Source organism: Bombyx mori, chromosome 1 (assembly GCF_030269925.1).
Source record: "Bombyx mori chromosome 1, ASM3026992v2".
Classification (NCBI taxonomy): Eukaryota; Metazoa; Arthropoda; class Insecta; order Lepidoptera; family Bombycidae; genus Bombyx; species Bombyx mori.
Window position 1 is genome coordinate 7,882,629 of NC_085107.1, and position 24,879 is coordinate 7,907,507.

The following is a 24,879-nucleotide window of genomic DNA, read 5'->3' on the forward strand; positions in this document are numbered from 1 at the left end:
AAAAGGACCAAGTCAATGCACATAATATATAGGTTTTCTTTGTAACACAAGCTACAACTACCAGCAAGCTTACTGGGTACTCAATTATCATTACACGTGGACAAGTAATATTCGATAATATGTTAAGAGTAGCACGATTTATCTCAGTGGGTGATTGAGACATACAAATTGACTTTGGATAAAAATTGGGTACAGATTGACAAATTTCAGCTTAGCTAAATTGCCGCTTGATACATCGGAATGCGGGTATGGGCAAATTAACGCGTAATGATTTAGATAAGAATACTGAATTGTAAGTCGACGAGAGTGGAAGGGCATCGCATGAAAACCAGCTGAAAAGTGACGCAGCGATGGGACGAAATGTGAGTATACAAATGGTGCGGCGGAGACACGCGATAAAATTCACAAAAGCGAAATAAATTGCGACTTCCAGTTGAAAGTATTTCGCGCGCTATTGTCGCGCAATCCAAATCGTACCCTTATAAAATCTATCTCATAAATGTTGATTATTTGTTAAACTCTAAACGGGTCTACGTAAGTTTTTCCACAATTTTCAGATAAAAGAAAAGCAGAACATATTTAAGTTCCCCAGAACGGTCGCTATCTTTGATGTCCTTTATTTTTATTTTATTTTTTTATTTCATTTTATTTTTATAATCTCTATTACTGAAACGTGCTGTTTCAATTTTGTTAACACTGATTAAGGAAATGGAACGAGTTTTGCTATCTGTTGGCTACACAATACGGGACCGCGGTGAACATATCCAAGTTGGTCAGTGCTATTTTCCAATACACTTACTCTAATACACAATACTATTTTTATTGTGATATACTTGTTTGGTTTTTATGAAGATATACCATTTATGTTTACGGTTGTAGCGTTTAATATCACGGTCCACTCAGGACTGTTTGAATACAAATAATTAATTAATCTTACTTAGCACGTGATCGTGTATTCGCCTGTGGCTTACCGTGTAGATTTAGTCAATGTCGTCAGCTAACCAAGTCTTCACAGCTGCATATCAACAGAAACCTAGTTGCCTCGTGCGCTTATTACTGGTCATACTACGGCAGATTTGCATAATGTATGACCACTGAGAAGCTACATGACTAGTTAGATCAATTATTTAGGCTGGTCACATTTTGAGAGCTTTATTGTAGTACTTAAAAGTATTTAAAGGCAGAAGGCATAATTTCGTAACCAAAATATTGAAAGCCAGAGGCCCGTTCCAGCTCCGCTCGGGTCTTTAACAAAAACTTCAACGAATTTGACGTTGTTTTATTTTTTTAAATAAAAGAACACTTATTGCGGCGTAACTATAATAGTTAGGACACTTTATGAAAATAATAATGTGTTCTACAAAGTCGTAGTACATTATTTTATTCTATCATCAATAGTTTTCGCAGAGCACGCGATGTAAAGAATATTTTAGGTAATTTTGTTACACCTTGGGTTACATTATCGGAGTTTTAGTAAGGATCCCTATTTTTTTCAAAAATAATTATAGCCTGTGTCACTCGAAATAGTGTAGCTTCCAAACAGTGAAAGAATTTTTCAAATCGGTTCAATAGTTTCGGAGCCTATTCAATACAAACAAACAAACAAATCTTTCCTCTTTATAATATTAGTATAGATTAACTAAGCTAGAACTGACATGTTTGGAAGTTTTAAATATACGTCTCGTTACTTGAAGCTATTTTTAGGTAAACCAAAGTTATAAAGTTACGTTCACACATTACAAAATAATTTTCGATACTACTCCGAAAAAGCTGGCTTGTTAAAAACGCTGTATGATACAACAGGATTTCCGTTAATTCTGATTAAACGTTTTCGATAATCTGACAATACAAACAGATGCGATCGGTGTACTGGTACCATAACAATGAAAGAATGTGTGTGATTTAATCATTGTTTACTTGTCTCGCTACATTTATATCGGTAGATATACACTATGATTAAAAATATTGAATCAAAAAATTGATATCAGTATTTCAGCTTCAATACCTAATCTATATATATAAAAATGAATTGCTGTTCGTTAGTATCGCTAAAACTCGAGAACGGCTGGACCGATTTGGCTAATTTTGGTCTTGAATTATTTGTGAAAGTCCAGAGAAGGTTTACAAGGTAGACAAATATGAAAATGCTCAGAATTAAATAAAAATAACAATTTTGTTTTCCCTTTGATGTGTCCCCTGTCGGGCGGATTCCTTATGTTTGTTTTAAGTTTATTTTATACAAAAGGCTAGGTCGATTTTTATTTATCGATTATCGATTGAGGCACTACGAAGTCTGCCGGGTCAGCTAGTTCCAAATAAATGTGTCATCGTTTTATTGGGTCACGTGATTTTAAGTAACCACTTCAAAAATAATATCACACTCCAAACTTCCTTACTAAGAACACATTCTAATTACATAGTGTAATCACGAAATCACTTCTAATGCAATAAAGACATAATTCGGGTTGAGTACCAAATCATATCGTTGAGGATTAATTAAATTCATAAGCTCCCTCGTTTGCTGCGGGTGTGTGCGTGTTGCCCATGAGTGTTAGCAGCCTTGCACCCCAGAACCTAAAGTTAAATGGAATGTGACCGCACCTTCGGGTTATGGTCGACCCACGCATTCTACTTAACGCATGTCTTAACTAGGTTTTACGCCCATCACCGGCTCATTACAGGTTTTTATTAATCTATGATTTATTATTTGTCTTCCTCTTCTTTGATTGTTTTGTATGCGAAAAGTGAACGAAGGTTCTTAATCTTTTAAATTGTTTGCTGTTGCTACTGTTGGTATCGTGTAACGTGATTCAGAACGGGTTTATGCAAGATATAGCCGGAAAACACAGTTACGTTGTCTATAATAGGCATCGGTGATACGCATTTAACAGAACGTCGTAATCTTTCCTCCACACCATTCATTACAAATATTCTAAATTAAAAAAACTGTTTCTGCGGATTATTTAAAATTATGTGATACATTGAATCCTGTCTAAGTGGGAAATTGAAGTTGTGACCCACATGCTCATATCTTCTGATAGTGTCAATAACACAGATGTCTGTTCTAAAATAGCTTTGCTGTGAGCGGTAAAATAAAAGGCACAGACCAAATAATCGAGCGGTATTTAACAAGATTAATCTTTTGTGTGGTTTCGAATCCTTACTTAGATTCCTTGGATCCTTACTTACTTAGATTCACGAATCGATCCTAATTTCCATTTAACCAGAGTTTAGTCTTAGGCAAAAATCAATATGTATTACGATTTAAATTAAAAACGGAGTCCTTTTGAAAAAAAAACATACATTCGTGGCTATGTTATAAATAAAAGGAGCACATGCACGGTTTCCATATTGAAAACCGACGTTCATAATTTAGCAGGAAAAAAATATTGAAGTAGAATGTTTTATGCTAATTTATTTGAAGTTTTTCGAGGACGAGAGACATTTTCAAAAGGTAATTAATGAACTCGTAGTCATGGTAATATGTGTGTAAATTAGTGGTACCACTGTTTCTATCATATATGTTTGTTTATTATATTCATGAATCAGTATCGCTTTGGACATTTATTGTAAATCTCCAATCCATTACAATCATAAGCAAATGGAACAAGCATCTATTAATCACGTAAATACCGAATTAGACGTCACACATAATAGTCTGTCTAGTTAATAATCGATTAATATGCTCTATACGCACCGAGCGATGCAACTATATCTGCCTTCAAATTCCTACGGTAAGTATCAATTTCCTTTAGTGCCTAACGCGTTCTAACAAACGACTTGAACGCTAAAGGTAGAAAATATTGTGTAATAAAATAGAGACTGCGATTTTTGTTTATTTCTATAAATCCAATGGTAAGATTTACTATGATCCCGCAGTCTAGTGTAAATTACGCTACCAGCAGCCAGAAAATAATACCATAGACTGCCGTAGTTTACTTTTACTTATTTATTTGTAATTTCACTTTTAAAAATTTTTAGGTACGTGCTCACTACAAAGTACACAGTCTTCCGCTGTCCTCCACTTTTTTTTTTCTACTACCTCATTCACTACATTCTTTTCCGTTTTTAATATGCCTAATATCCTTACTATCGTCATCGCTCCCACCAGCAGTGGTCCCACGTGGCAATCCGAAAATTGTCTTAATATTAAAATGTTAAGATTTATATTATAGTTACATTACAACAAACTTTACACTAGTATAGGCAGAATATAGGTTTGCTACCTACTCTTTCAGGTTCACAACATTCTCAGAGAAGAGTAGAGAGAAGGGTAGAGAATACTACTAACAATTTCCCGATGAAGGAATTAGTCTCACTTTCCAGTTTGAGAGTGGGACTTTGCGCTTAAATCACGTGGTGGGCAACGATATTCGGACTGTGATATCTACAGGCTCCAGTGACATGGACAATGATGTTAGATTAACTCATATTCCAGCCGTCTCCCTACATCTAGAGCATTAGGGATCTTAAGTTGCGCAACCACCGGCCTAGAACCAGTTTGAATGCTAAATCAATGAAGATCATGAAGCCTCCTCTGAAGATTGAATGTTGAGATTCGTTTATGAGGGTGAAATAGAAAAGTACTTCTGTTGTACGAATTTCAGGAGTGGGGTCTTATATTTTTTGACCTTTTGTCCGTCTTTAAACTCCCGAAAGTCTGGGCGTTCAAATTTGCCGAGGTAATGAAAACAATGCTAAGTTTCTAAAACTTTCACTTACAACGACTTGAATTGTTCTGAACTTGTTACCAAATATCCACATTTTTCCCTGAAACTTTACACACATTACAATCAAAGTATATAAGATTGTGAAATCGCCAATCGTGAACGAATTGCAAAGCAAATTGTTCTAGGATTTCACCACTGTCATTCGTTATAATTAAAAGAATGACCTCATGTCTCAAGGCGGGTGGTAGCATTCTCGTTGTGAGGTCGAAGGGCCATGAACCTGTTCATACAGCTACGCAAAACAAAATATTAATCTTAGTTTACTAAGCATGTCACATACTATTCATAAAGCTCTAACGATAACTGCATAAAGTTTAAGCACAATCGGAAAAGCTATACGTGAAGGCCTTGTGTGCGATCACGTATAAACAAAGCCATGAAGATTTTCTACATTCGATTTCTCTGATGTCACATTGTGTTTATCAGATAATAATTTAAATGTCTAATGACGTTATATACATTTAAAAATCGATTTTATAATGTGAATTTATACTCTACACGTTCCTACACCATTGATATGATTTTGATAAAAATGAGTAAATTGACCCACAGACACAGCCCACTGAGTTTCTCGCCAGATCTTCTCAGTGGGTCGCGTTTTTGATTCGGTGGTAGATTCTGGGAAGCACTGCTCTTGCTAGGGTGTCAGCAGCATCTTCAAGTTTGAGTCCCTTTAACTAACCTACTAGTTAAGGCTACGCTGATATGGTCTTCCTAGACTATCAGCTTAGGTAGGAAAAAAAAAGCTGGCGTTCCGGAAAAGGCTTCTGGCAGAGTACTATTAACGTACGAATAGAAAGTGCTAGAGTGGTTTTAAGAAATGGATGTTTCTCAAACATTTAGCGTTAGTTGTAGCAAAGCGTGATGTTTCCACTAGTTTATAAATAATTAAAATATATGTTTGTCACTAACCTGCTGCGCACCTTGACCCATTTTTAAAATTTCTCTTTTTTGACCGTATTAAAATGAGTTCCTGGATTGCTTAAAATTAAAATAGGAGAAGGTAGATAGCACGGCGACTAAGTACCACGTATTTGTCTAATTTTCACGATATGAAAACTTTTGGCAAGCCCGCTAGTATGGCTATGGCTAGCCCGCTGCCTATTTTAACCGTGAAACAGTAATGCGTTTCGGTTTGAAGGGTGGGGCAGCCGTTGTAACTATACTGAGATCTTAGAACTTATATCTCAAGGTGGGTGGCGCATTTACGTTGTAGATGTCTATGGGCTCCAGTAACCACTTAACAACAGGTGGGCTCATCCACCCATCTAAGCAATAAAAAAAAAACTACTGCTAGACCCATAACGCATCACCACATTGCATTTTTTTTTAAAAGTCGTCATAATTCAATATCTCTACAATATTTAGCATTTACAGTAGGTAAAGTATGAGAGCGAGGAAGAAAAAAAATGCTTATTCCGTAAAAAATTCGTAACGACCTTTACTATGAAATTAAATGCGGAAACCTGAGACATGCTGACCACCCATGTCCCGGAACTTACCAACTACGAACCCTACTTTGCTCCGGGAGGGGTCCTCAATTTCACTTTCGAGTTAGTAAACAGACATATATTACTTACAACTCAATTACGCAGTAAAGTTAACCGAATGCATATCCGGATAATTAAACATTATTAACCAAACAACTTTATTTAACATAAATCTTTGAATATCCGGTATCTCTTTTTTTTAAAGCAAAATCGTTTTATGCTTAATTTTTTTTATTTTTTATTGCTTAGATGGGTGAACGAGCTCACAGCCCACCTGGTGTTAAGTGGTTACTGGAGCCCATAGACATCTACAACGTAAATGCGCCACCCACCTTGAGATATAAGTTCTAAGGTCTCAGTATAGTTACAACGGCTACCCCACCCTTCAAACCGAAACGCATTACTGCTTCACGGCAGAAATAGGCAGGGCGGTGGTACCTACCCGTGCGGACTCACAATAGGTCCTACTACCAGTGATTACGCAAATTATAATTTTGCGGGTTTGATTTTTATTACACGATGTGATTCCTTCACCGTGGAAGTCAATCGTGAACATTTAATTTTGTTAAGTACGTATTTCATTCGAAAAATTGGTACCCGCCTGCGGGATTCGAACACCGGTGCATCGCAACAACGAATGCACCGAACGCCTTATCCTTTAGGTCACGACGACGACATGAAATACATCATACTAAAACCGATAGGTATATCTCAAACCTTCAACATATTAACCAGACAAAATTATTTAACATAAATCTTTGAATACCCGGTACCTATCTCTTTTTTTTTTAAGCCGAAAACATTTTATGCTTATATGAAATACATCATACTAAAACCGTTATATCTCAAACCTTCAACTACGTGAGCAATCGAGGTCAGTTTTAGTTACAATCCCATTGAAATCACCGCAAGGATTTCCGTTAAAAAAACTCACATGCGTTTTTTTTTTTTTTTTTTTTATATTCGGAATCAAAGTCCAAATTCGGTTATATCACGTTTGGAGCCGAGTTTCACTGTATGTTTTAGTTTGTTCCCACGATTCAATTTACCTTCGTTTATTTACGTGGAATCGACTGATGTTTTACTTTCAAAATCGAAAATACGACCGACGCTTTGTATTAACGAAAATGATGTTTTTTTTTTATGCCAAGCTCAACGCTGTCAAATACACAAACGGACAATAAAATATGGGAGTTTACGGCAAATCAAAATTATGCTATGCTAAGCTATGCGTATAGCTTTGTAATATACAATATCTGTAGTATTGAATGTGCCGGTCATCGTTCTGATCGAACCCGTCGCTTGCGACGAAGGGCTCGGCGAGTAAATTAACCCACAAACACAGCCCACTGAGTTTCTCGCTGGATCTTCTCTGTGGGTTGCGTTTCCGATCCGGTGGTAGATTCTGCGAAGCACGGTTCTTGCTAGGGTTCGTGTTAGCAACGTCATCAGGTTTAAGCCCGTGAGCTCACCTACTAGCTCGGTAACGCTGATATGGTCTCTCTAGACCAGCGGTCGGGGAACCGGGGTAAATTACCCCAAAGGGGGTAAAATGAAATTTTGGGGGGTAAAAATGAAACTTTTGTGAGTAAAAAAGTATATATTGAACTGAAACTTCTTTAGAATCGTTGCGATTTCAAATTATCATGGGGGCTATAATATGAAAGATGCTAAAAGAAAGCGATTTGGTTTTTTTTTGTTCTTCGCCATGAGGTAATATCAACTTACACAAAAATATTTTGGGGTATTAATTATTTGTTGTAATAATTAAAAAAGTTCTCCGACCGCTGCTCTAGACCATCAGCTTAGGTAGAAAAAAATAATAATTTCAATGTGATGTTTACGAAAAACTAAATAATTTCAAAGCCTTTTATGAAAAGTCGCCTACTCTCGAAGAGTTTTTCATGGCAATTCATATTAGCAAAGTATTTGACAGTTGTATTAATCATAAATGAGGAACTCTGTGAAAGTTTACTGTGTCGGCAAAGTTATGTGCCCGCTATATCCAATGGAGCTTAATTTAGATTACTTAGAGCGCCTTGGGTTATTGAGAATACTTGTCTCATATGAAATATTACTTGCATTACTATATTGTTTATTACCTCAAGATTTTAACGGAATTTCGAAGTCAGGCATTTATAAAAAACGAAAATCTAAATATTTCAGAAACTTTTTCCACTAAAAAAAGATAATTTTCGATTAAATTCCCACACTTTTGTTTTTTAATAAATTTACAAAACGAATGTTTTTCATATTTAATTTCGTTATCATAGTAGTCAGAAGCGATCAATTTACAGCAGAAGTTAAATGACATAATAGAATTCAATTAGTCGCATGGACCGATTCTGTAATTTTAATAACAGTTAACACGTGACGTTTTATTAAAACTTGGATGAAACGGCTTGTTATCAAATATAAAACAAGAAGCGATCAATTTCATTGCACGGAACACAACGAGAGCATATTTCATTACAAAGTTGTCAAACTCCCAAGCACGATTCATTTTAGGGCCGTCCCCACACGGAGCGGGTATTAACCAGGATGTGTTACAACCCGATAACATTTTCGACACATTAAGGGCAGGTTTTACGCTAGAAACAATTAAAAATAATAAAGCACTACCACGGTCTCTTTTTTTTTCAATTAACTAACGAATTTCTTGAATACCCATGATTCCAAAAACAACAGCGTGTTTATTTATCACAAAAGTATGTGTAACAAGAAACTCAATCGTAGCTGCCTTCCAGTTTCGAAAATGAAGGCGATGTTTATGTTTTAAAAGTTTTCCGAGTTCTTGATGACATTCAACGAGTGTGTTCGTCTTTAACAAAGTTTGTTTTGTAAGCTGAGAAAACAGGTTTGTTACCTGAGGCTGTACACAAACCTGATTCTTAAATCTTTTAAATAAGCACATAATATGTATTTAGTAAAATTAGTATAGAAATGCTGTTGATCCAGTGATCTCGACTCTTGAACGAACTTTAAGTACAATGATTAGACTAATTAATTGATACTTGATATTTAGTAGCATTAGTATGTGTATTAATTTGTTAACGAATATGCTGTACATAAATTTCTACATCGTCAGTCAAATCCAAACACAAATCAGACAAATCAGAATGTAAAATAAAATTAACTATAGTGTTTCAAAATGAAGTCAAAAAAAGGATTTTTGAGAGCACATTTTCATTCGATTGCGGCTTTTTCGCATACAGTATAACAAAGAGTAAAAATAATCAAGCGATAACAGTGTCCCTAGATCAATGAAACTCATTCGCGCCTGCCCGCACGCTATCTAACACGTTATCTTTTTATTCAGTTTTCAGTAGTGGCAATTAAAGTCTTGCTTAAATTATAAATTTAAATATGGTGTCACACGACTTATTACTCTAACATATCAATATCAACCAAAAAGGGACCCACAAAACCTCAAATAAAAATACTGGCACACACTTATAATTAAATATAAGATACTTGTGTAAATTATAATTAAGCTTTTTTTGTTATAATCTGCGTCTGGTTCGAGCTCGCGTGTGGTCTCGGGAGCCATCCGCCATCTTGTGTTGACATTGCACGCTCAGGAAAAATGAACTCACTAAAACGACTAGTACTTGTGCTTAGCTGAGAAAATGGATGTTGTTTTTACGTCGGCATAGTAATTTATTGTCATTTGGGCTGCTAAAGCGGTCTTTTTTAAGCCCGCACTTATATCAGAACAAGTAGTGATCGCAATTTGATTTACACAACCTAAAATTGACGTATTTTTAACTTAAATAATATCGAGTTGTCTAATGATAGAGTACTATCCAAGCTTGACTCAATATATTACTGAAAATAACATTCAAATTTTTAATACAAAAAAAATTATTTTCATTTTGATGAAAATATTAAAAGAAGCTTGAACTATAAATATGAGACACCCTTGTACTATACAGTGTTGGTCCGAACAAAAGTTTAGGGATATCCCTGAATCCCTGGATGTTTGGTTATCAAAATTATCCCACAACGGTAAACAAGCTCAGATACTTCGATGAACATAATTGTTTTTTTTTTTTCTAAAATATTTCAAATATTATTTACGTCTCAATTTGTGAACTTCGTGAAAGTTGTGTTATAAAATCGACAAACTTTACTGCACCGTATGCATCCAATCAAAAAGTTGTTAAAATCGCGCGTTGTTCAAAACAAAAAGGGTAAACCATAACTTTCATTCGGATCATGACAAAAAAAAACGCATAGGCGTCCAGCTTCGACACCCGAGCGCTAGTTTTAATTAACACCTTGCTTTCAACGGGTTATTTTTTTGGTACTTCAGAACCTTGAATGAGTTCAAGACTCATCTGATATTAAACGCTTTCTGGAGTCTAAATATCGCAGTGCGAAAGACATCACTCGGCTAAAACAAATTGAAGTTTCAGCATACAGCGGTTATCCATTACCCTAACCGGAACGCATGATTGCTTTCCCTTAGAAATATAACGGACTGTTGAGTCTATAGCTTAGAGCCTTAGAATGAAGCCTACCATCAGTGATAAAAACATCGTGAAAATCTCACGATGTTTTATTAAAAAAGTCGTCGTGGCCTAAAGGATAAGACGTCCGGTGCATTCGTATGAAGCGATGCACCGGTGTTCGAATCCCGCAGGCGGGTACCAATTTTTCTAATGAAATACGTACTCAACAAATGTTCACGATTGACTTCCACGGTGAAGGAATAACATCGTGTAGTAAAAATCAAACCTGCAAAATTATAATTTGCGTAATTACTGGTGGTAGGACCTCTTGGGAGTCCGCACGGGTAGGTACCACCACCCCGCCTGTTTCCGCCGTGAAGCAGTAATGCGTTTCGGTTCGAAGGGTGGGGTAGCCGTCGTAACTATACTGAGACCTTAGAACTTATATCTCGAGGTGGGTGGCGCATTTACGTTGTAGATGTCTATGGGCTCCAGTAAGCACTTAATATCAGGTGGGCTGTGAGCTCGTCCATCCATCTAAGCAATAAAAAAAAAAATCTTACGCAAGCAAACGAAAGTACGTAGTTGATTTTAAAATCGCACTTGCCTGCCTGGTTTGACGATTGTCTTAGCAGCATCCTTTCACACGACTAAGCTAGCTAGCTTATCTCACTTTACACGACGAGAGAGAACAAAATAAGACCATCATCTACATCACTTTTTCGTCACTTGCGTGTCGTAAAAGTGGAGTGTGTCGATGTGAAGAAGAATTAATGGTATGAACTGCGCTAATCACGATACTTCTCACTCCCTAAAAAATATTTGGACTTTAATAAAATCTAGAATAATTAAAGCAAATTTCGTTTAACTAAATAATATGATAATATATTTTATTTTAAGACAAAAGCAACCACAGTGGTGTGCTTTTTGCTTAAGCAAGCACGCGCTAGTCTGAATTTACACCCCACATTTAGGCTGCGCAGCGGGCTACCACAGACGGGGATGCCGAATCCCATTCCTACATAAAATATAATATTCACATGAAATTTAAGAAGTGTATATTCATTTAAAGCTCTGTAATGTTGGCTTCGTTAAAATCAAGTGGGAAAAAGGAAAGCTTTTTTTTGTTCGTTACCAAATTTTAACTTTCTTAATTTTACTATTAGTAGGTAGGTTTTGTTTTGTAATTGTAGGTTAGTATGATAATGCAAACCTGCACGGACAAGAACCGCTATCCTGCCTATTTCTGACACGGGACAGCTGTTAGTTATACAATATAGTTAAGGTTTCGATCTTGTGTTCATAGTTGGATGACGACACTCACTTTCTGATGTCTGTGGGCTCTGGGAACCACTGAAAACCAAGTGGGTCGTTTTTTTTAATAAAATACATTTAAATTATTTGAACAGTACTTCCATATAGAACTGAAGTTTTTATGTAATAGATTTTGTTCTCTTCTTTCAAAATAATGAGTTAAAAGATGATTGCGATCTTGCTATTTTCAAAATATCATTCCGCCGTTCATACATCGGCGATTTTTGGGACGAAATAAAAGAAGTGTATAATTAAAGTACATAACTTCCAATTCTTTCAATGTTCTCCTTATCTCTGTCATATTCAATTATTTCTTTGCGGATGATTGAACACTGACCGGCTTCATTCCATTGATATATCATATGTAACAAAAATCTTATCTCATTGTTTCCATATCATGTTCAATGCCCATTAGAACCGAAAAAGACGAACGGAATGATAGAAGAACATGATATGGATACGAACAAATTACGTAAATTGTATTTCGAATTATATTCTAACAAAAATTAAAATCAATCTTCAGACACAGAATAAGCCAGGCTTTCGAAACTAGATAATTGAGAGGATTCTGCTAAACACACTCAAAAGGTCAACACGCTAAGTTGCAGCGTTTTAACACTATAACGCGTTTCCAACTTTGCTTAATCATGCTGGAATAAAGTCAGAACGCCTGCACACGGAAAACTAAACCGCAACTTGGAACTCGCCTTAGACGGTATTTGCTGCAAACGTTTCGACAGTTGTACTAATTTAGACTTAATAATTGGTATTATAATTACAGTGGATTAGTTGGTTAGTTGGCAACACTGTTGTAAAATGGCAAAACATTTATTATTTCATCGACGCTTCAAGACTTGTTTAATTGTAGCATTAGCTTAAATTGTAATACCCTTTATGACGGCATCAAATCTACAATATATATTTTATGATGTATTTGTAATATTCTAATTTTCATTCAAAAGCTTTACATGGTTTATATAGTACCAAAATTCTGTCTATGTTTTTGTTTTGTCTATTTAGTAATTGTTATTTCAAAACTATTAAAGTACAAAGTGTTGATTTGAAAACACAACTTCCAAAGTAACGATAAAGTATTATTTTTAAAATTGATATTTTCCAGAATCAACTTTCACGTAGCAAAATATTTTAGTGTTGCTTTCGATTACACCTTCCATGAAATAACTGGAGACTGAAGATTTTATAAAGTATTCGTCCTTGTTATGCACATGTATAGAGTAAAATCTAAAATGAAAGAGTAATCGTAAAAAAGTAAGCTGTGATGTACATTAATATGGAAATCTAAGAAACCAAGCTATTTTCAAAGTTGTTTTTATTCTAGAATAGAAATTTACAGCAATGCATTCCTTGAACCGCCAATTGCTGAAACTATCAAAGTGTATTTAGTATTATCAACAAGTAATGATTGACTGGTTAGATTATTGGTATTATTGTTGGTATTGGCGTGTTAGCTGTGTCTACATTTTGATTAACACGCTTCATAAGTATTTCATTCTCTATTTCGAATCTTTTTTTCCGAATACATTTATCATTTTTATTATTATTGTGATACTACCTACCTCTAGCTGTTCCGATGGAAGATGGAGGTTCCAATGGTCTCAAGTCCCATCCTGGTGTTACATGGTTACTGAAGTAGCCATCACAACGCGTATTTCACCATTAACCTTGAAGTCAGACTCTTAACTATGTATTTTATAATAACTGTCCCACCCTTAAAACCGCAAAATGCAACTGTTTTGCGGTAGAAATAGGTAGGCTAGTTGTATCTACACGCGGTTGCTTTAGAACCAATAAATAATGAACAGCGATAGCAGTGTATTTAGTGCGAGTTTTTTAACGTATAAGACTATTTAAGAATAATAATATATTCAGAGAATGGTACTGACTATTCTGTAGCGAATCTCGTAGTCAGGTATTACGACATCCATGGGATAGAATGCGGTTGTTCTATTCTAGGTCGATATCACACATCCAATAGAGCATCGCATCCCAATAAAGTTGAAGTTCGATCAATAAGACATGCATCTATCAAACTTCATTTGATATTCAGTTGAGTGGATGCGTTTACAGAAATATACGAAATGATGCCAAGAGGCTTAAAATATACTAAGCACATGTTCGACACACGCAAGCTTAAAATTCCACAGCCTGGGCATGTGAGCGAACTTTGTGGCAACGAAGTCTTTTGAATTGCACCAATTTGTACACGAGCCTGTGAAAGACATTCGTGTTCGCCCCAACGCATTGCGAATAGACAAACTACTCCGCTGAACTATATAGCAAAGGACAATGCGAACATTCGACGAATGGTAATGTAGCCATAATATTACAAAGTAGAAAAACGTTCCCTTTCGAACGACCAGGCGTTCGTTCACAACGGCCTGGTTTTGCTTTGTTCACGTCAAAACATCCAACTTGCCGATCCACGCTCACGTGTACTGTTAATAACAATATTTCTATCGTGGACGAACTAGAAAAAGTCGGTTACTTGTTAAGTGCCGTTAGTATTTCACTAGTAAATCTGTGAATAATAATTAATATTCAAATCAAAGGATCCTAGACTAGTATTAACTTATCCAATTACTCATCGGAGGATAGGGTATGTGAACCTAGCCTTTAGCTTGGTACCATATCAAGCCACTAACTAATGCATTACCTTCAATTTATATGTACTTAGAAAAGGTGCAATTATTATGTTGCGGAAATTTGCCCACAATCAAATAATTCCCTTAATTCATATGTAGTATCACTACACTCTCCTCCGCTACCTTCCCCTTCCCCCCAAAATGATTCCTGCCCAAATTTCCCCACTTTGCTATTGGTAAAACGTATTGTTAACCGCACGAATGGGTACCACTATCTTACCTTTTTTTCGGAAATCACTAGTCTGTGCCTATCTGAAACTTTAATCTGCAGTAGAATTCATTTCATTATTACTATCTCTTTTTCTTACCCCTTATCTCACTAGGTGGGGTCGGCACAGCTAATTTATTCCTCCATTCTCTTCTATCAGCCGTCATCTCAACACTCACTCCTCTCTCTCTCATATCGTCATTCACACACTCCATCCATGTCTTCTTTGGACGACCTCTTCCCCCTCTACCTTGTACTACTATTTCCATACATCTCCTAGTCACATGCATCTTCTCTCTACGCATCAATGTCCATACAACGCTATTTTATTATTACTATATTATACTCTGTAAATACCGGCGAGTCTTTATAATGCAAAAAAACAAATAACAACTGTATCCATTTCATCTAAAGTCATCAATTGGTATTCACCAAAGGACACTCTCAATGTTGCATCTAATTTGCAAGTACATTAGCTTTGACCGTTTATTGAACGAGTTTTCGTCGCTATAAACAGTTTATGTAAATCACCTTTAACTACCCAGAGCACGTTTTAGGAAACAGTTGATAGGTTTTGAGCTTGGAATACATACATAGGTTGTGAATGTTCTAAATAAATATAGTATATGTATGTTTTACTTCCTATTGGGCGTAACCACCGTATCCTGAAGGCTTATTCTATTTTTTTTAATTACCGATGGTTGAGCATATTGTAAACCGGTAGGGGTGCCTGTCTCTCTACTACCTATTTCTATTGCGAGGCAGTTAGGCGTTTCGGTTTGAAGGGAAGGAATGTCTCAAGGAGGGTAATCATGACCACGCTCCTATATCCATCGGTTCTGGTAGCTTCTTAGCATCACGCAGCCATATACTTGTCTATATACAAAGGCAATTAAAAACTGCCTTTAGTCGATGACTATCCATTAACCCCATCGATCACTGTCTTCTGACTTCCAATCCTGACCCAAGGCAGAACGTGGGCAAGCAATGGATATACTACTGATATATACCAAGGATGGTTAATGTCAGGCAGGCGGCGAGTCGTAAAACTCATGCCAAATCCCTAAACAGCATGATAAGAGAACATGCTACGCCGACCCCACATAATGAGTAATGATGGCAAGACGAAAAAACAGGGTGGGTGACTGATTCGATGACCTTTTATGGGACGGTAATACTTTATTGCATATTTTTCTAATTTAATAATCATACCCGATAATATCCATATTAAATGAAAAAAACTGGCACACTGACCTTTGTGTTCTGTGTAGATTGAGGGGAGTGTGTAGAAGTGTCCAGAGTTGCAATGATTTTGTTCCGGCTACGACACGCCGTCAGGGCAGCATGGCTCAAAGTTTACTCGATCCTGTAGACCGAATGGTAAACAGTCGATGTCGCCCAAAACACGTCATTACGGATCCTCCCGATCCATTAACGGTGCCTTTAGATACCACAAGCACCGGTCACCGTCCTCATCGAACTCGTCGCTTGCGACGAAGGGCTCGACGAGCGAATTAACCCATAGACACAGCCCACTAAGTTTCTCGCCGGATCCTCTCAGGGGGCCGCGCTTCCGACCCGGTGGTAGATTCTGCGAAGTACTGCTCTTGCTAGGGTCAGTGTTAGCATCACTCCGGTTTGAGCCCCGTGAGCTCACCTACTAGTTAAGGTTACGCTGAAATAGCCTCTCAAGGCTATCAGCTTAGTTAGGAAAAATAAATGGCTCAAATAGCGACAGCTAGTGTAATGTAATCGTCGTATGTCCGCCGCATCATTCCTGGTGAACAAAACCAACAACCGAAGAACCTGACAATTCGATAAACATTTTTATCGATACGTACGTTAAGTACGGTCAACGCGATTGCGCCATCTGTCACACGCGAATCGGTCTCGAATTTATGTCGAAAAACTATAATTCCATGAAATGGGACGCCGTAAAATTGTATGTACTGTGAACGTATTTATTTTAACAATAAATCTGTGCGTAACTAAAGTATTATTTTAAATAACTTTTATATACATCGATTGCATAACCCACCAAAGCCACCTACCTAACCCAACCAAAGGGCCAACCTAATGTTATCAACAACATTGTGTAATAGGCACACTTTTTTTTTTTGGAACGAATTTAATTATAGGACGATGCGGGAAAAAACGTCCGTAACGTAAGATTTTTATTAAATGCACACAGTGTACGACTTAACTTTGTAATAACGTACAAAAAATAACATATTTTTTATCATTCATTGACCACGATCTCAGAGCGTTCGTTTGCGCAATACATTAACTCTTAAGCAAGCAACCGTGAATGAGTGTACCACAATAAGTTCGCACGTTACCGAATGACCATGGGTTATTGCGAAACCTCCAGTTTTATTTTCTTTATACCTCGAACAAAACCTAAAATTAATATTTTTATAATAAGGAACTTCGTTCCTATCCGGTGTCCCACGACACCACACATCTTTTTAATTTTTGTATTCTATCTCTATTTAAGTGACATTGATTTCTCAATAATAGCTATGTACATAAATTGAACAACTATATTTTTGTATTTTATGCTACTTTTTGGGTTCTTTCATTTTTTTTAAATGAATATATACATATTTAACAAAAATAATTAAACTCATATTTGCTTTCGGTACACAATTTAGCCGAGCTGTCCACGATATTTGTTGTTTCAATGTAAAATCGAATGGCTGCCGACTGGTCAAACCAGCGCATGCGATAATATTACAGGCAGATAGCGAAATAATCCCCTTTATACGGCAAATAAACGTTGGACGCAATGACGGAGCTTTATCAAATTAATTAAAGTGGAAATTAATAGCAGAAGTAACATTATTTAGACAGTTTGATAACTGATTTCGCCTCTCTCCGATAGCTCAATCGGTAGTGTTTAGTTTCGGATTGAATTAAGGTTTGATTTGATCAGTGTCCACAACATAGTGAATGAAATGTTTCTGACATTATCAGAATAATTAATACGGGCTTCGTACGAATTTCGATTGCCACAATAAATACTTCTGAAATATTCATCCATAAATGCAAACAACATTCGTTCATTCTATTTTATGGATTCCGGTCTCCGTTGCGGGAAAACGGTTCAAATGACATTCCTAATGAAAATTACCTTTCAGATAAATAATATAAATGAAACAGCGAAATCGGAACTGTATTATTCCGTCCCAGTGTTCGTTTATAAAACCACTTACCGGGCCTCGTAATTGCGATGCTCGCGGTACCTTTCTAAAGCACACATTCCATCGCGTAATTTTCAATTTTCAAGGTGGATTTACAGGCGTTTGTTACACATGATGATGAAGGCTTTGTTCCTGTTTTACGGGTAAAGAATAATTTGGCAAGCGTTACGCGGCATACATAAGTAAGTGTATACAGCAATCTGTTGAGAAGGGGGCTTCCGGAGACGCCGCCGCGCCGCCGCCTCCCTGACACACGCCCGACATTTATTTACACGACGCAGATTAATTCCACGTCATCCGACACATATCCACTGCGAGCCCCGACCATTCTCAATCATATCGCCACACAAAACAGCCAAGACGTATTTCTTGCTACGACTGCCGCTTTCGTCTCGCTAATCAACGTCTGAAACAGACCTAAGCTTATTCACGATATTATGCTCTACTAAAAGTCGTATATCGCATCATTTTTAGTCTATATAAAAAATTCGATGAAATATAACCATATCGTGTGCTTGTGGATATATTTTCATTTAGGAACAAACAATGCAACAGAATGGAGTTCAATTGTATAGGGAATTTAACATCGGCAGTCCAATAGACTTAAGTTAACGATATAGCTTCTTTTAAGAGCAAGCCCATGATTGAATGGCTCAACAAATACATTTTTACTTGAATCGAGTCAATAAGAAATCTTAAATATTATACGATAATAGATAGTCTACCACAGCATATTAGGCGGGAATATTGATTCTACTGTGATAATTAAGTTGACAATAGCTCTCCTCTGACCCGCTCACTAATCTATTGCGTCCACTAATTATTGGGAAGTTCTCAGCAGCAGTAAACATCATTCATGAAACTAATTGCCTTTGCGTTTTATTTTAATTTCCATCAAAACAATAATAAGAGTATATGCTCTAACAGCGATGTATTTTTTTCTAATATAGCCGTAGAGAAACCTAAAAATCATGAATCATATCAGTTTATATCTGATTCCTGAACCATTACGTATGTCAATATTGTTATAACCCCTACACAATTTGAAGTAAGTTGAATACGTAATATCATTCAGTGCCTAGCAAAATCTCGTTTCTTTTTGGAGCTATCAATCTAAAGTTTTAGCCATTGTTTCACGAAAACTTATTGCTGGGTCAGAACCAGTTAACTACATCGAATTACTGTTGACAAAAAGTAAGCATTCGTTTCATTGGCTGGCGGTTTTTATTTTAATTTCAGTCCTTTATTCGTTTGACGTGTGTGAAAATCGCGAAGCCGAGTTTTTCGAAAACGGTTACAACATAAATGTTTAAATCATAAACTTCATTTTGTCTGTGAATTGTTGTTTATACATGTATTTGTTATGTCGTTAAGTACAATGAGAATTTTACAGGTGGCTTCGTATTATTGGTTAATTAAATTCAATGTAAATGGAAAAACAGCCGTTACAGCATTTTAAATTAAATTTTAATCTGACCTATGTATAAGCTAGGTAGTGGGCATTGATGCTAGGACTTCTATGGCTTACAGTAATCGCTAAGGATTAGACAGGCCATAATTTGGGATTTGACGTTTATAAAAAGCCACCATCGTAACATCAACTCTATTTGGTAATAGTAAATTAAATACGGATCTATATTTCATTATTTTCAAATGTATTAATTGATATTATTGTTATTATGTTAAAAACTTTAGTTTGAGTTACTTTTATTTTGATTCATATACCATTTACTATCACAATCGCCGTAGAGTAGGATAATTTTTAGGAACATTACAAGCGTTCACCAAAACTCCTTCAAAACAACTCCCGTCAACTGCACGGTACCTTTTGAGATCGTTCGCATTATTGCATACTTGACTGATAATCTTCTTTTTCTTCTTTGTCTCAATCTTATCCCACTAGATGTCGGCACAGCAATTTTTTCTATTCCTTTCTATTCTATAAGCCGTCACGTCAACATTCACTCCTCTCTCTCTCTCTCATATCGTCATTCACACATTCTATCCACGTCTGCTTCGGTCGACCTCTTATCCTCTACCTATTTTAATATTGACTGAGTACTGAGTAATACTGACTTAAGTTTACTAAATCAAAAAAGTAAAATTCAAATCAAAATTTTCACACATACATATACTTACTATATTGTATTTTAATTCATATTTTAATTTAAAATGAACCAGGTGATAAAGCAAAAAATACTTAAATATAATTTAGCACACAATTAAATTCGGATCAACTATAAACCTAAAAGGTTTTTGGCGGGCATTGAGTGGGGATGCTCTATCTTTTTTTCTTTCGAAGCGAGGTTTGTTCTAGAATTGTACGGCGCATATAAACATAAACGTCTTTATTAAAATGAAATATAATATGAAATGCCCATGATTATTTATTTATTTCATATAGTGAAGACAAACTCTGATAACGTGAGATCATTAAAATGAGAAGTACGAAAGAATGAATGAATCATAAGCATTATAAGTATCTGTTGGTAAGAACATAAAATAAGGGGAAGTTCCCTTCGACCTCATGCCATTCGTGCTACAATAAAAACTAAGCCACGGCGTATTTTCTCCGGCGGAGGCTTTTACAATCTCGAATAAAAGTCGAAACAAGTGCCTCGAGACTCAGGTTTATTCAACAAAGCCGGTTTACTACGCTTATTTAAAAACGTTTCTTTGACGTAGCTGTTTAGTTTCTATTCGACGTTTTAGCTGTCTTTTACGACCTCATTACAGGCATATGGAACTCGCATCAGTGGTTCGATGTAAGCTCGGATTTCTCTAACATGAAGCAAACATAGGACGAAGCTTAACTCCGATTCTTTCTATTAACGCAATCTAATTTACCCCACAAATATATTTTTCGAGGGAATTCACTAAATTCCAAATTGATATGGCCAAGGCTATGATTTTTTAATGCACTAAATAGGTGACATCGTGAGACACATCAAGTCTGCCCCTTCCAACACAATATAATGATCACGATCACTTAAGAGTGACACGATACAACTCTTTGTGGAAATTAGTATTGCATGGAAGTACTACTGGAGGCTAAAAGGAATTATGAAGAACAAACAAATCAAGATGCATGTCAAATCAAAACTGTACAACACCTGCGTGCTACCAGTTCTAACCTATGGCTGCCAGACCTGGGCTCTCACCAAAACGCAAAGCAAAAAATTAGAAACATACCAGACAGCTATGGAGAGAAGCATACTGAATTTAAGAAAATCAGACAGAGTACGAAAAAAAGTCATTAGAGGTCTTACTAAGATACAAAATGTTTCAACTAGAAACTAAAATGGCAATGGACAAGACATACAATAAGAGGCATCGAAAAATGGAACAAAAGCATAGTGGCGAATAATTACGATCGATTAAATACCAAAAATTGATCCAGCAAGTGGCAAGTAACCACAGAAAATGGGATCCATTTACTGATCTAGTAAGCTGATCAATTTAGTAAAATTGTTTTATCAAACTAGGACCCATTTTAATATTTAGATTATTAAACTTTTACACCTACACTATCCGTGTAGCGATAACATTTTGGAGGTCAGCTCGGCAAACGAGTCCCTTGAGAGATAAAGGCTGAGAAAAGCTAAAAATGCGAGTTGGGAAATAGAAAGGTCGAAAGAGCGGGATATTATAGTATCATTGTCGACCTCGATTCCTAGAAGTGAATGTTTTTAAAAGATTACAGTGTCATCTAGTAATAGACATAAATAAACGATCAGAGAAAACAACATTTGGAGCTAAAGACCATCATAGGTGTTTATCTCATTCACTGTAGGATTTATCTGTAGTCCTGTTGCAACAATTGTAGTTCCAGAATCCAAAGTAATCTGTGATCGTCGTGGTGGCATTCCTCACTGATTGGCGATATTGATACTGTCATTATCATCAACGAAATATTTATTCAAATTACCACTTTACCTAGCAACGAGTCAAATTGCTTCTTAAAACAATGGTTTGTTGGATCAGATCGTTACGAAGGGTCTAAGCGACACTATGTATCTCAGCATCGAGTGCAAATGGAGAAACCTTAAGGAGAAATTACTGTCCTAAATGGAACCAGAATTTCATTTTACTTTCGTAGATAGAAATCTCAACTTCTTACGATAAAACAGAACACTCCCATTACTGTGCTATAGAAATAGGTAAGATAATGCTACCTATACGCGCAGACTCACAACTCACCCAATATGAATAATTTTACGTAGATTTTATGTTTGATTACAATATTGTTACTTTTTGGTGAACACACACCAGCTTCATGATTTTATGTAAAAGTGAACATTCATAGAAATGTACATAGGTATATTAATCGTAGTTACGAGAATGTTTGACCACCAAAGGTCTTATTGATGAGTGTCGTGCTACTACTACGGACTCTTCAATTATATTATCTGATCTTTAGGTCGGCGACGGTCATTAGTTTGGTAGCTAAACGAAACGCAGAACGATTCCCAAAAGATTTGCAAGATTGCGGTGTCGTTGGAACTCGGCTAACTTTGTGCTTCAACAGAGCCTAGCCGATGGAGGCGCATAGACGCCATCACACTTACCAACCAGATGTTCTTGAAGAACGGTGCCTCCGTCCTAAGAACTGTCATTCGTTTTCATTTGCTAACGTCAAGAGCAGATTTCTGAATTGTTCTAAGACAACAAACGTGTTTCGTGTACTCAATATTTCTCTTAGCTCGATCACCCTATTGCGATGATGTCTGACGATAGTGTTAATAGTTGTGGTCTTCTCCGACATATAATATTATAACTGTTATATCCTAATGAAGTTGAATAATTATGTTGGGCCGTCTGAATTTTCGTACATTCTGATGTTTAATTCAAGTACAAGTCTCAAGATGAAGGAAAGCTAGAATCCACATTGAAAATCCAGAAATCCGAAGAGACTTCACCGTCGCTCGCCGCATGTGCAAATACGAAAAGTACCATTGCCACTTCGCTTTCGAGGCCACTTTATAAATCATGGATGTAACTTAAACTTTTCTTCTCAAATAAAACCCTGGGAGTGAAGTTTATCATCTTAACTTAAGTGAAGTTGACGTAACTTTTAAAAGTTAAAACTGTCCTGTTTCTAAAACCTTATACATACAATGATAATATAATCAAGTATAATCAAGCACAAGCAGACGCTCGTTTACAGGAACTAGAGGTCCCGCAGTAGTCGAAATTCGACTATAATTAATTGCAATTGTAAGTTTGTACACTATTATGATTGTATTTTATACTTCTATAATCACAAATTTCGCCAAGACCACACTCTAAAAAATATTAACAAAGACAAACAATATTTAATCTATTCTCAATTTGACAACAGACGTCAAGTACCAAAGTTTGACATTAAATAGTATGCATGCGTGTGTGCGTCAAATACATGGTACGTAGTGTGTGTAATGTTTTCTTTATTGACTTAATGAATCTTTTGTGCATTATTTAAAAAAAAATAGTATTGTTCACTTCTTCTTTCTATTCTTTATAAGTGTGGAAAATTTCATACTTCTCCGTCCGCGCAATTTTCGTAAAAAGGGATACAAAGTTTTTGCTTCACGTATTAATATATAGATAATTCGAATACCGTAATCTGTTTAACTACCAAGAAACTACCATTTGTACTATTAATAAGTAAAAAAATACAGCAATGTAATGAAGAATAAATATCATAAATATTGTATATTTATTAATATTCGTTTCTTATAATATTTCTGAAACAACAATTTTACACCTACATTATTTACTAAATAGTGAAACGTACCTATTCAATCGATAAAAAAATAATAGGAAAAGCAACTGTCAACCGTATAGCCTGTGGAATACGCAGATTTTTCGTCAATATGATAAAGGAATTTTATTTCCAGAGAAAATATCTAATATCTAAATGTCATCGTCCCATAAATCCTTGATACGACACTTCTGACAACAAAAGATTGATATATTCAGACCCAAAATCCTTATATAAACCTTGAAATGTAAACAAATTCAATTTACGAAATGTCCATCAAAAATAACAAAAGCGTGTTCATAAATAAATAATCTTTTAGCCAAATATATAAATTGGCAAATCTTGAAACGTGATAAGTTAATCTAATTACGAAAATCCGTTTAAGGCTGAACATAAAAATAATCACGATTTTTTTTAAATGTTACGTCATACAACTTATCTAAACCGAGACATGTATAGACTTTACAATGAACATAATGCAAAAGATATTTTTTTTTAATATTTTGTATCTCAGATTCCAATAACGATTTGTTACGAAGAGCCAACAATAAATCCATATTTTTCTCGAGCGAGACTACAGCTATAAATTTAGTACCGGAATACTATGGCATGCGGCTTGCAAAACAATAAATCGTCGACGCCGAACGCATGCTTTAGTCAAATATATAAAAGCAATCAACCAATGTGCATTGCATTCACATTAGAATACACTAGATGATGACCGCTTGATAACGCCATCTTGTTGTGTCTTTAAAGCGGTTAGTTGCCCTCAAATAAGAAAAATACTATTATTATTCGCCAATAGATGTCGGGAAGAGTTGATTATTCAAAACACAAATAAAACAACCTTTTCTGAAAATAAATCGTAGCTAGATCGATTTATCGCCCCCGAAATCCCCTGTATACTAAATTTTATGAAAATCGTTGGAGCCGTTTCCGAGATTCAGATTATATACATATATATTATTAATATACAAGAATTGCTCGTTTAAAGGTATAAGAAAGATTTAGTAGAGCGTGTATCTAATCTGTGCCGCATCAAGCTACTGCTACAGGTAGTACTGTATTAGTACG

At 35.9% G+C, this 24,879-nt stretch overlaps 1 protein-coding gene across 1 annotated transcript in view; it reads left to right on the forward strand.

Moving 5' to 3' along the window:
* The first annotated feature begins 708 nt into the window (after positions 1 to 708).
* LOC101741118 (glutamate receptor 1) overlaps positions 709 to 24,879 on the forward strand; it is a 96,282-nt gene continuing 72,111 nt past the window's right edge. Inside the window, exon 1 of the mRNA XM_062671131.1 lies at positions 709 to 772. Coding sequence (XP_062527115.1) covers positions 709 to 772 — 64 coding nt within the window. The remainder of the gene's footprint in view (positions 773 to 24,879) is intronic.